Genomic DNA, 13,802 nt, shown 5'->3' on the forward strand with positions numbered 1-13,802 from the left:
GTCGAAATTAAACGCACACACACAAACCTGAGATGTCGGCGTCGGCGTGCCAACCTCCTGTCACCGCTAATCCTCGTTCTTTCTGTCTTCATCTCTCTATCTGCGTTCTCATCTCTTCGTATCTGTCTCATATTCATCACATTTTCAATTATTCAGCAGATCAGTCAAATTTATCCTCATTGTTGCACAGGAAGACGGATAGATAATCAAGAAAGACACGGAGGGAGAGATTAGATACACAGGAAGAGGAGGATGAAGGGGAAGTAGAGAAAGATCTGCCAGCATCAGAAAGGGGGAGGATAAGCACGCTGCTCTAATGTGACTCCGGTGATGAGCTTTTATGCTCACCGCGGAGTCCTTAATTAGCTCCCCTCGTTAACCTGAGTGTGTATTTACTCTCTTCTTCCTCAGGTTCGGCGTTCGCCAAGGCCAAGCCAGAGAGTCCATGGACGTCGCTGACCAGGAAGGGCATCGTCCGAGTCGTATTCTTCCCGTTCTTTTATCGATGGTGGATCCAGGTCACATCCAGAGCTATTTTCCTCTTACTGCTGGCCCTCTATCTGCTGCAGGGTAGGTGTCGGTGTTGTGGTGGAAACGCCTAAACTGTGCACCAACATCTGTTTCTTAAATATGAGATACAGGTCATACAGTTGCAAAATCATGCTTCATTTCATATCTACAATTCCTAGTTTTAATAGCGTCTAATGAGACTTTAGAGACGAGTCACAGCGCCACCTGAACGTTTACTGATTGATCTGCTATCTAGGCTGAACTGATCCTCAGTGGATGTTTATGGAAAAGATCACAAGATGTTCAGCTGCTACTGTGTGTCTGATCTGCTGTTTTTCTTAAAATACATCTTGCGAGCACGGAGTACTCCCGGGTGTTTTACGCCTACAGAGCTACACACTTGCTGCACAAACACATTCAAGACCAATGAATGGTGTTTTCCACCACCTACATCAAGATGGCCTTTTCAGCCCTCACGAAAACAGTGTTTTTATTTTTTTATTTGTTTTTATCTCTCGCTCCAACCCTCCACCCTTCCTGCTCACTTCCTTCACATACCACATCAAAACACTCGCACACACCTTTCAGTCCAACATTCACTCAACTTTAAGCCTGTTTCAGCAGCCAGATGTTTGACTTTATTTGTCATAGAATTATATATGTGTTAAATACAAGAAATGGTCAGTTACACTTGTGTGTGATTAGTCAGATGTTTTGATCCAAGTTGGATCTTCATCAAGCCTAAAGAAGATGTCATTTTGACCTCACGAAGCTGCAGAGTTTGTTTTATTCTCTGACACTGTCATTCAATGTCTCTGTTTGTGATGTTGTAATAAATTCTCTCTCTCCCGCAGCGGCAGCAGCAGTCCTGTACATGAGCATCCCTCAGACTCATGGGATACCGACCACAGAGGTGTTTGGAGCCATCTGGCTCATGTTGCTGCTGGGCACCGTCCACTGTCAGATCGTCTCCACCAGGACACCAAAACCCACCTCCAGCAGCGGGGGGAAGAGACGCAGGTAACGATGGGCAAAAAAACAGGGTTAAAATACTACATATGAGAGGGAGAGATCTGAAAAAAAAAAAATAATTAAACAGGAAACATTTCCAGGGAAAGTAGTGCATAACAATAAAGAGGAATTGAGCTGGAGAGAGGAGAAGAAGGGAGGAAAGATCAAGTAAAGGATAAAAGAAGAGGAGCATGAATAGATTAGTCACACAGCAGATGAAAGAGAACATTCAAATATCAGAAAGTCCCTCTGGTTAAAAGGAAGAATCTGGAACACATAAAGATGGAAAATGGAGATAACAAGCAAAAGAAGCAAGAGGGGATGAAGAAAGTTGTGGAAACTAATGAATGAATAAGTCTTTTGTTGCGTTCGTCCTCACTGTGTTTGCTTCTTTCACTAAAAATCAAACTGAACAGAAGCGTGTTTATCATGGAGAGAGTTTCCACAGGTTTCTGTCAACATCAACACCCATCAGACTCTTCTCAGACTCAATTTAGTATTTAAATCTTTCTTAATGTAGGTCATTTTGACAGTTCTTTGTTATTTAAAAGATCTTTTATGGGCAAGAATTAGGACCAGCACTTGAAAAACAGCCTTTGTATTGTATCTAGATTATGTTCTGACCACCTGCCAGGCAGGAAATGAGGTGTTAACAAAGTGGATCCTTATTGGAAATATAAACCAGGAAAATTAGACGAGTCATTTGATTGATAATGGGAGTGTTTTAAGGAAGTGTCTCCATGATCAAACTAATGTGGCTGGTTAACCACAAATGGGATTCATTGTGTGTGAAAGTAGAAAGTAGCTCGCTTTACTTGGTGTGTTTTTTGCAGTTTTCTAGACTTGCAGTTTGTGATTTTCTCTCTGTTGGTTTAAAGCTTGTCGGTGTGTGGCTGCTGTTTTCTGGTTCTAAACTTATGTAAAGACAATTTTCACACTCTTGGGAAGAAAATTGGACCATGCCACAGTTTTGGAAAGGGTTTGGGGAGGTTTATGAGTTTGGGGTGTTTGCTCCTTCGCTGAATCGACCTGGGTCCTCTCTCACTTCAAGAACAAATAAGGGAGAATCATGAAAAGGGGTACTTTTACACAATTTTGTTTCTGTACATTTCTCTCTACCTGTCTTTCTCTCTCTCTCGTAGACATTTCATCTCATAGGCAAAAAGAGAAATCAGTCCCAAATTTCACTCATATGTCATTAGCCTATTTGACTTTTTAAAAAAGGAAAATCTGAGTGCTATTTGTTTACCTACCTTGAGGTCACAAACCAAATTTACATGTAACAGTAGCAGCGTTTATTTTCACATTTGCCATTTCAATGCTCTGATTCAAAACCAGCAATTGTGGTTTTTATTTTATTTTAATTTTTTTTTTTACCGGTGATCGATGAAAGCCTTTATGAACATCCTGTTTATACTGCCTTTTTAATTTGAAAGCCAAAAGACAAAGAGTCCTGTCCTTCACCTCTCCTCTGTGTCCTTTTATTAATAACCAAATCTTTATGGAGCAATTCTGCTAAATCTAACTTTTATGTTAATATTCTGCAAAAGTAGACAATGAACTGAAAGCCCTTCACAAAAGGAAGAAAGGATGTAGGGTGAAAATGTCTTAAAATCGGGACATTGTTTATAATTAAGTTTTGAAAGCCTTTTTTAAAACATGGGCATAATTAAGTGTTATTTATTTTTTTTTAAATAATTTGATGTCCTTTTATATGAATCAATATGACATAAAAAAAACTGTTTCAATCACCTATGATCTTATTTTTATAAAAAAAAATCCACTTTTGCAGAATAACAATCTAAAAGGGGATTTTAGTGGAATTTGCCTTTTTAACTGTATCAGCCTCTGTGTCCAACGGGTGCCTGAGTTTCGGGAACCAGTTGCTGCATCAGTGCTTTGCTCTTTAAAACTCTAGTTTCTGTAAAGGTTACATCTTTTTTTACTGGCAATACCTGATTTAAAAAAAAAAAAAGTCCTCTCACATTGTGAAAATGCAGCCAGGTTCCCGGTGGACACACTGCTGTAGTTTCTTCATAGTGTCCTCTCTAAGTCTCTCTCCACCCCTCTATTCTTTCCAAACTGAAGGAAGTTGAGGAAGGCATCTCAGATGGAGGTGCATAGGGAAGGTGACGGGTCTAGCACTACCGATAACACACAGGAGGGGGCGCCACACTCCCACTCAGCCAGCACCACATACAGCCTGGGCGCTCTCTTCCAAGATTTCTGGCATGATATCTGTAAAGCTGGGTGTGTATTTTCATTTCCCATCTTCCTAAAACGAGATGATGTAAAAAAGACGGAGCTGGGATTCAGTTCGACAAATGACCCACGTCAAAGTTATTCTTTTTTTATCCAGTTTTAGTTAGAATAAAATCATTTTTATGGTCAAACTAGTAAATTCACAATCTGGAATTTCATCAAATTACAAAGTGATGTGTCCAACCAGTAAATAAACATAGTGCATGTCACTAATTTATATTTTGATCTGAAACACCAAGTCAAATACTGAATCCCAGCTTGGCCTCAGACCTAACCTGAGCTTCTTCAGCTGCAACATCACTTCCTCTCCTGTTGTTAGTTTTAATCTTCCCAGAAAACCATGGAGGGAACCAGTTTCTTTCTGCAGTACTAATGGGAGAAAACCTTGTTCTGACCTGCTAGTTAATTTCTTAATCCTTTACTGTCGACATTTAGGACAGCCGGTGTATGGCCGGCTGTTGATTCCTGAGCGACCAAAATGTAACCAACGAGAGCAGTCTTTGGTATCGGAGGGATTTTGCAGCTGATTTTTTGATGCGCATGACTTGCTGACCATGCTCGGTTCAAAAGAAGTACGGGGCGTATTTGACAGTTTCACAAGCTAAATATTGACTTAAAGTCTACTAGACTGTTTTTTGAACCGGCTAATTCTCCCCAAGCTTCTACTTTGACCAGCTTTCAGCAGACCGCAACAGTGTGGAACGTTTCTGAGCACTGAATAACTCTTGATTTGGTTGCTTCGTCTATTGATTATCTGCCACGCTCACTTCAGCACCGAGTGAGTTCATTTTTCTCAGTGATTAATTTATGAAACCTCTAAATTTACTCACTTGTTTACCTTTTTTAATGTTTAAAATTCCAATTTGTGAGACTTTTTAATTACTTACTGAGAAAATCTAATATTGCTGCAGCTGATATCACCAATTACACTAGCTTTGAGATATTAAAGTTACAGTACTGAATGCTCAGTGCTTTTTATCCCTTATTTCATTTTCATTCATTTATTAACTTATCCAGTGTTTCTCTCATTATCTTCGTTCATTTTGCGTTCATTTTGTATGAATGTTCCACAGTGTTGTGCTGAATGCATCCTTATTAGTGTGATTTATCTCACTGCATGTCTGCTTCTGAGACTTAACTTCATTACTGGTGAACTCACCACCCTGCTGTGTCTTTTATCTAATGTCTGTCTGTCTTGATCTGTCCATCTATACATGTCTCTCTTTCTATCAATCTCGCCTTTTCTTCTACCCTTCTTCCCTCTTTTTCTTCCTTTGCATCCTCCTTCAGATCTAAGAAGTCCAAGCTGTCCATCGACAAGTCGACAGAGACGGACAACGGCTACGTGTCGCTGGACGGCCGGGTGACCAATCGCAGCAGCGAGGAGGGTCTGCAGCTCCACGAGCAGCAATGTGATTCGCTGAACAGGGCTGACGAGGTGTGCTGGAACTCTCACGGCCAGCCCGCACACGCTCACACACCCCACAGCACGGGACTGATTCTGGCGAGCGGCAATAAGGTGATTAATCAAACCTTAGATGGTTAAACAGTTGTTGATTATTTACATCGGCACTTGACAGACACACAAAATGTCTGTCTCTGCAGGATTTGGCTAATGTGTGTTTTATTTTTATTTTGTCTTTTAGGAGCCAGCATCAGATGAGGCGTCCAGTGAGGAGGACCCTGAAGCATCCTACAGCACCCTCCGCAGGGGAGTTGAAAGAATGAACAGTGACTGTACGCTCAGAAACCGCAAGAGTACACACCACTACAAGAAACACTACGCTGTTGAGGTACACAGGAACACACAGAAGACAACATGTTAACTTAAACAGTTTAATTCATGTCAGAAAATAGATGTCATTTCATATTTTCCATAAAATAACAATCCTCTCTTCTGTCTGTCAGGACGTCCCCAAGTCCGGCACCAGCTGCAGCTCCAGATGTTCCAGTCTGAGGACTCAGGACTCCGAGAGCACTCGACACGAGTCGGAGACAGAGGACTTGATGTGGGAAGACTTCCTGCACTGTGCCGAGTGCAGATCGTCCTGTACCTCAGAAACAGGTCAGAGGAAGAGATTAGCTTAGAAGAGAAGATAAAAAAATTATGAACACAAAAAAGTTGTTTGTTTGAATGCTTCTGATATACCTGCTAAAACATTTTAATGTCCCTCTTCATAGATAATCTTTTCTTTACAGAAGGAGAAGGAGGAGCGACGCCTGTCTGTCCTCCTGCTAAAAAAGAATACAGAGACGACCCTTTCCATCAGGTCTGTAAACCCTCTTACATAAGACCTCTGAATATTTATAGGACTCTAAATAAGAACTGGGCTTTATTTGATTGAAATGTTTTTAGATGTCTAGTTCAGGGATCAGCAACCTTTACTATCAAAAGAGCCATTTGGGCCCAAAACAAACTCTCTGAAGCCTCGGAACATATTTTAGCTGTATGATGTTAATTGCTCGCCGCAGATGAAGTGGATGTAATGTCTGATGTACGTTTTGTCCTCTCAGGGTCACGTTCCCTGGCTGCACAGCTCCAACCCCGGTCTGGAGAGAGTGAGCGCCATAGTGTGGGAGGGAAACGACTGTAAGAAGGCAGACATGTCCGTCCTGGAGATCAGCGGCATGATCATGAACAGAGTGAGTAAATGAAGGAACACGTTGATGTTTTACCAGCTTATCAGAGGAGGATGAAAGAGCTCATGATGTCTTTCTGTGCCTCCCCACACAGGTGAATCTCTACACTCCTGGTATTGGTTACCAGGTCTTTGGGAACCTGGTTTCAGTGACACTCGGCCTCACACCTTTTGCGTACAGGTAACGTAACTCCTCTCGATATGTGAAGTTATTTCATCTGCGTTAATCTCAAAAAAAAAAAACATAACATGGATGTTGGTGGTGTTTTATTTCCCGCAGGCTGGCTCAGTACCGTGACTTGGATCAGCTGACCACGCTCTCAGCCAATGAGCTGCTGTCTGTGGCGCTGGGAGGCGGGTCTGGCTCAGATGTCATGGTCATCACCATGGTGACACTCAGCTTCCTGGTGCGCGTTTGCCTTATATGGCTCTTCTTCTTCCTGCTCAGCGTAGCAGAGAGGACCTACAAACAGGTGAGACAGTGACATTCTGAACTGGTGAAGCTGCGAGAGAGTTTTTGCACCAAAGTTTCGTTTTTATCAATTAATGTTCACGTGTGCGTTTCAGAGGCTACTGTTTGCCAAGCTGTTTGGTCACCTGACTTCAGCCCGCAGAGCCAGGAAGTCTGAAGTCCCTCATTTTAGACTGAAGAAAGTTCAGAACATCAAGATGTGGTTGTCGCTACGCTCCTACCTCAAGGTACCACACTGATGATGTGCAGGGAAATTTTTGGACTTGATTAATAGTAAATTAAGAGGAATTGCATTTATTTATGAATGTATTTGTTCATTTGGGAGTTGGACACAGCTGTAGTGAAAGAAATGTGTAGACACCAGAACTGAATGAAATTCTGTACCGATGCGTTTGCAGAGACGGGGTCCTCAGCGTTCAGTGGATGTGATCGTGTCGTCTGCCTTCCTGCTCACTCTGTCCGTCGTCTTCATCTGCTGTGCCCAGGTAACGTCTGTTAACCACAGGTTTCACATGGTAATTTACATGGGCTCTACACATTAAACTGGTATTCTTGGGAGTTCCTGGTTTACAGGAAATAGTACGTAACAATACACACATTATGAGATTAGCTGAAATTAAACATTGTTCTATGAATTCTACCCGACCGCTAGAGACGGTAAACACAGGTGTTACCGATGATACTAATTCAGGTTGCTACTGTGGATGTTGGCTCACTGGAAAGGCACCGCTACACTAAAGAGAACAGAACCTAATCATTATCATTGGTAACACCTGTGTTTACCCTACTATTTCATGTCTAAATGGCTGCTGTGAAAAGGGTATCAGGTTATACCTTGATATCCATCATCATCATCCAGGTATTGCTGACAACATCTGGTGGCAACTGGCTGAGAAACAGATGTTTGCTGCTGACTTATGGTCTTAGTGTGGACGTGTTTTCACATGTAAATGCCCTTTTTTTTAAAATGAACTGACTCGAGCTGGATTTATAGTTGTGTGTTGAGGGGTGACAGCGTGGCTACATGATGAATAAACACTCTGATTAGACTCTACACAACATGGGTTACATAGGGTTTTCTTGACAGAACACCAGAATCACGTCAGAACCAGTTAACCCAAAACAGACTGTCTCAAGATCCAAGGTCTATTTTTTTGGCCAGCTCAGTGTCCTGCATCAACAGTGGGAGGCGCCAAAATCAGATATTTTCAATTTCTACACATAGTGGCTTTAAGTTCTTCAGAAAGTCCTCAGATTAAAGAAAATACATTTCCCTACTAAAATAAAATGGGCTGTTAATGTACTTGCCTCTCTTCCTCCAGTTGCTGCACGTCCATGAAACGTTCCTGGAGTGTCATTACAACTGGGAACTGGTGGTCTGGTGCTCCAGTCTGTCCCTGTTCCTGCTCAGGTTCGTCACTCTGGGCTCCGAGACCAGCAAGAAGTACAGCAACACCTCCATACTGCTCACTGAACAGGTACACGCAGAAACAATAACATGCATAACCACACCACCACATGCCTTCAGACACAGATATTGATCCATTGTGTGTTTCACAGATCAACCTGTATCTGAAGATGGAGAAGAAGCCAAACAAGAAAGAGGAGCTGACACTGGTCAACAACGTCTTAAAACTGGCTACCAAACTACTCAAGGTGCCGTCTTTTTGCTCCAAATACCTGCACCAGCTGTTTCTTAAATATTCCCTATAATCTTAACAACCCTTTTATCCCTCCCTTCCTCTCTCCAGGAGTTAGACACTCCTTTCAGGTTGTACGGTCTGACTATGAACCCTCTGCTCTACAACATCACCCAGGTGGTCATCCTGTCCGCCGTGTCGGGGGTCATATCTGACCTTTTAGGATTTAACCTGAAGGTGAGTGGGTTTTATTTTGCTGTTGTATGTTTGCTTTATTAGCTTGAAAGGCTACTTAAAAGGTCCAGTGTGTAGGATAATTGAGGTTCGGGTTACTTTCTACATCGGTAGAAGATTAGTTGCAGGGTGGAAGTAAAACCTCAACTTTGACCACACGTTCCCCCCCACTGTGCTGACCTGTGAGGGGACAGAGAGTTCAAATCAGAGAGAGATTGATAGTTGTTGTTGTTGTTTTTTATCTGTGTTGCACCACACACTCTCCTATAACCCTGTGATCCACAGAAGATACACGCTTTACAGACAGTTACAAGACAGAAATACTAATGTGTCTTGAAAACACTGTGAGCTCTCTGCATTGTCCTGTCAGTGACTGAGGCTGCTAAATGAAGCCAGCTAGCTTCAAGGGCTATAATGTGGCTGATGAGCGCCAGCGTGTCCCAGCTGTCTAACAAGTTAGCAGTTAGCTCGCCAGCTACAGGACTTCATAGACTTCTGCAAGTAGTCCCTACGTCACTAAACGTCCAGCACCACATATTTCATAAAGATGAAATACCTGAAATTTTCCAAACTCATGTTACTTTAATGTATTTATACTTTTACAGCATTTCATAGGGAAATATTGTGCATGAGATCTTAAATGATGTGTTACTAGAGTCTATGTATCTTTGAATATTAACATACTCAACATAAAGTAGTTAAAAAATTAGCTTCATCTTCACGACTGGCATTGCACATTATTTTTTATATATACATATATTATTTTTTTTTTTTACTTTTGGTACTTAAAGCTGCAGTACTTCTCTATCTGGACACTTTCTTTATTGCTGCAGATCAAACGTTAACACTGTTTGTTTAAACGTTAATTAACCAAACATAAGATCTGAGCATTGATCCCGTTTTTTCTTCCTGTCCGCAGCTGTGGAAGATCAAATCGTGACAGTGAACGGAGAAACGGCATCGACCTTCACGCTCTCCGACTGATCGATTTGAAACGGTTGACCGACTGAAGGACTGAACATATCGGAGTGCTTTGACCTTCAACGTTCCCACTTTGTGCAATTCACAAACTATTTATTTACCCACTCAGTGTTTTTACTTAGGTTTTATTTGAATTGTAGTTTGTTTCGTTTGTGTTTTTATGACACAAAGCAATGCTACATTTTACCGGTCTACAACAAGTGTTAGTATTATTGTTACGTTTAACGTGATGGTTTAGGTTCTCAGCTGTGTTTGCGACACTCTTTTTTTTTTCATTCAGACATTTGGAGGCAAAGTATTGAGATGTGGACGGAGGGGAAAAAAAACCTTTTTATTGTAATTTTATGTGTTTTATTTGCTTAAAGTTATTATTATTTATATGTTGAGTAAGTTACAAAACTCTGTTACGAACTTTAAACCCATTTTAAAAATACAAACATTAGTCCGGTGGTTTTCTTTCGATAACAAAAGAAATAGTTTCTAGTTTAATTGCAATATATTGTAATCAGACTACAGTTACAATGATGCTTTATTAACTCACATCTGGCTGGTTTATTGCAGTAAAAATTATCCACTAAAATTAAAGATATGTTTTCGGTGTAACTTCCTGATATTTGACAAATAAGAATGTAAAGGTTTTTATTGAGTTCTCAGCATCTCACTTCCTCCCTCATTCTCCTCCACTCACACCAGCTCCAGAGGAACAATCATACACTTCATAGAAATAACAGAACGTGGAAGACACGTGACATTTACACAAAGTTTAGACAGAGCTGAAAGGTTAAAGACACAGACACACACTTGTAGAAGTCTTGTCAGGTTTTGCTGAACAATTCTTGCAGCAAAGCAAATTATTTTTAAAGGTTTTATTTAATTTCATTAACCCACATTGACAGTATTTCCACCTACGTGTGCTCTGTAGGTAGTAACAAATGTTCAAGCACAACATCCTCTTAAAACGTGCAGGAAATGAATGAGATTTGGTTGAAACGACTTCTGTTGGCGGAGCCTCGTCAATGTTAAGTGCAGATTAGGACACTGGCCTATTTCCTGCTTTGTGAAACCCACTTCCTAAATTAGTAAACAGAAGGTCTGTTTCTGCAGAAAGCTGCACACTAACCTCTGTAACAATCCCACAATGCAACGTTTCATGGAAGCAAAAAAATGATGCATTTGACTCTACAGCTGTAAATGACAAAAGATCCGTAATAAAGTCAGTAAAGTCTATTGAGTCCGATATGTAGAAAATAGTGACAGTGAGTGAACATGAGAGTCTACAAGTGGCTTCTGTTTTTAGGAAATACTCCTGTTGAATTCCAAATTTAGAGATTTTTGGACATTTTAGAGGAATTTTCTATGAATTAATTTCTTACCGTAAATACCATTATAATTATCGTAATAGCAGCTAGAAGAGCTGGTTGGTTGGTCAGTTTGTCGCCACCAAGATTACATTTAATTTCCATTTAAGAAGTAAAGATTTAAGGCTTTATGAAATATGATAGTTAGTCTGTCACAGGTTTCCAAACAGCAGTTAAACCCGGTCTGAACGTGAATGAAGACTTGAGCACTTTATAAACACTTTTTAATGGAGGAAAAGAAGTTACATCTTGTTTTGTTTTTTTGTACCTCACTGGTTCAAGTTAACATTAGCTCTGAACTTTTAAAAAAAAAATAACAATTCACTCTCTGAAGTCAATCCTACGTGGTACGTTCACAGAAAAACATCCTAAATGTTAATGAGTTAGCATTTCCTGCTAACTGAAACTAACATTCATTAAAAGAAAAAAAAAAAAATGCTAGCATAATCAATATTCAGTGTGTTTGAGGAGGAAGACCAAAGTGCTTATTTTACTGTTTTTTGTTTTTGTCTGCTGGAATAAGAATGTATTTGCAGCGTTATGCTTTAAGATGTTTTTGTTTCCCCTTTGGAAATACTCTTTTTTTTTTTGTTCTCTTTCATCGGTCATTTGTAAAAAGGTTTTGTTTCACAGGCTCGTTGGAAAAGGCGAGGCACGTTTTACTGTGTTTTTTAAAAAAAGGAACAAAGAAGTTTGAAATGTATGTATGAAAATGAATCTAGGTTAAAGACTATGTTGTAATTCTGTTTTCAGAGAGTCTGAAGATTTAGATTTAGGGGGGTTTTTTTTGTGAACTGGTCTGTCCACAAGGTCTACATTTTTTATAAGAAAAATAAAAATAAATGGATGTTGACTCACTGGTTTCTTTTTGTTGTCTTTAAGTATTATAGCGAATGCTCAACATACAGAGTTATGTAATCAGATTACAGTTACACTTTAGGTTAAAATAATTAGGATTATTAGCAGGATTATTCTTTTTTAAATATGATTTCTTTAAAAAATATACTTTTTTTGATGCTTAAAGTCTTAGTTTCCATTTTATTCCCTCAGGTTTCATTGTGCTGTTATAGAATCCACTTCCATCAATACTTCTTATTGATCTTTTCTCTGGTCTTTATTTACATATTTGGTGTTGAGGTAATTCAAAAGTAATGGGAGGTAATCAAGTTACTTCAATATTGTGATATTTGGATTAGGTTACTGACTCTTTAATTATAATTGTATTGGATTACATTTTTGAAGTAATCCTCCCAACCCTGTTGAGCAACATGTGTAGAAAATACTGAAAGACCTCAGTTGACCTTGATGTTGGAAGAGTTTTTAGAATTAAATGATCACCTCCTCCTGGTGGTTTCTACTGTAGCCATGGAGATCGTTTGGGTCTCAGTTGTTCTGGTTTTAGGGGGTCCAGGTCTGAGGTTTCTGCCATTAGCGGAGGACAGATTCAATTTAATTTGTGTTTCTCAGAACATTTGAAAAATTTAAATACATAAAAATAACTAATTCAATCCGATTTCTCTGCCGCACATCTTGAATCAACGAGACAAATGTAAACGTAAAAGGGATTTATATTTAAATACCTCCTCCTGTAACCTGTGCAATATTATAATTTAACTTTAAATCACATATATGTATGTATATGTATATGTTTTTGTTATTTAATGTTTATTTTCCTTTTTTCCCCCTCATCTGCTGTGTTACACATCTGGAGCCCCAGTGTGGGATCAATAAAGTCTATCTATAGTCTATAGTTTATCTTATATAGCTACAGATAGCGACTAAAACCTGTAACTAAGTACATTTACTAAAGTACTGTACTAAAAATAAAAATAAATCATGACTTTTCAGAAATTCTACGAACCAAACAATCAATCGTTTAATGGAGAAAATCATCAGCAGATTAATCCATAATATTAATAATTAGTTTGCTAAATGAGCTCAACCAGCTCCAACAGTGAGATCCAGCTTTTACATTAAAGCATCACTCATATTAATTTAACATTTAGAGTAAAGTACATTTTCCTGATTATATTTACTTACATGTTCACTGCAGGACTTTTAGTGTGGGTCAAACTGAGGACGGTGTGGGCGACGGTGCCCCGCAGAGGCCTCAACCGGTGGTCCTGTGAACCCTGATGTTGGAACTCCTTGTATACATGCTCAATAAAGTTTATTTAAAACGGAAGTTGCTCAATTATAACAAATTCCATAAAAAATATTTATATAGCTTTGATATCACCTTACATGTTGTTTTAATATGTATGTTTATGTAACACATGTATACTGTACACAGTTTATTGCATTAATCTCAGTATTAATACTCATATTATATGAGACTGTTATCACTGATAGTATCATAAACTGTTACATAATATACTGTAATATTCTGACTTTTGCTGCTACTGTTCATTATGTCTATATTGTACTATAACATTGCATTTTGTGGTTAATTGCTGTTACAGTTTCTATTTATTATTCTTTTCCTATTTCATACACATTTAATTATTTATTCTCTTTAAGTTGATCTATGTATCTGTAATTATTCTGTCTTTGTGCGGCTGTAACGCCTGAATTTCCCCTCTGAGAGGATCAATAAAGGATTATCTGATCTTTTACATTCATTATAAGGTAATTCTGGTCTTTTCGACAACAGTTATGTTGCCTCTCTGACCTTCCGGATGTAGAACACTGACTT

General features: G+C 39.3%; 1 protein-coding gene across 3 annotated transcripts in view; it reads left to right on the forward strand.

Moving 5' to 3' along the window:
- LOC127359175 (protein PHTF2) overlaps positions 1-11,960 on the forward strand; it is a 44,101-nt gene extending 32,141 nt beyond the window's left edge. Inside the window, exons 6-21 of one of the 3 annotated variants that reach the window (XM_051393013.1) lie at positions 412-570; positions 1,365-1,530; positions 3,610-3,771; positions 5,074-5,302; positions 5,430-5,576; positions 5,692-5,848; positions 5,965-6,053; positions 6,298-6,426; positions 6,518-6,603; positions 6,703-6,895; positions 6,990-7,121; positions 7,293-7,379; positions 8,217-8,372; positions 8,455-8,550; positions 8,646-8,771; positions 9,688-11,960. In XM_051393013.1, coding sequence (XP_051248973.1) covers positions 412-570; positions 1,365-1,530; positions 3,610-3,771; positions 5,074-5,302; positions 5,430-5,576; positions 5,692-5,848; positions 5,965-6,053; positions 6,298-6,426; positions 6,518-6,603; positions 6,703-6,895; positions 6,990-7,121; positions 7,293-7,379; positions 8,217-8,372; positions 8,455-8,550; positions 8,646-8,771; positions 9,688-9,708 — 2,135 coding nt within the window. In that variant the 3' untranslated portion in view covers positions 9,709-11,960. The remainder of the gene's footprint in view (positions 1-411; positions 571-1,364; positions 1,531-3,609; positions 3,772-5,073; positions 5,303-5,429; positions 5,577-5,691; positions 5,849-5,964; positions 6,054-6,297; positions 6,427-6,517; positions 6,604-6,702; positions 6,896-6,989; positions 7,122-7,292; positions 7,380-8,216; positions 8,373-8,454; positions 8,551-8,645; positions 8,772-9,687) is intronic. The other 2 variants (XM_051393014.1, XM_051393015.1) reach the window with 2 other exon arrangements.
- Positions 11,961-13,802: the final 1,842 nt, after the last annotated feature.

The sequence above is a fragment of the Dicentrarchus labrax genome, unplaced genomic scaffold (genome assembly GCF_905237075.1).
Source record: "Dicentrarchus labrax unplaced genomic scaffold, dlabrax2021, whole genome shotgun sequence".
NCBI classification, from domain to species: Eukaryota; Metazoa; Chordata; class Actinopteri; family Moronidae; genus Dicentrarchus; species Dicentrarchus labrax.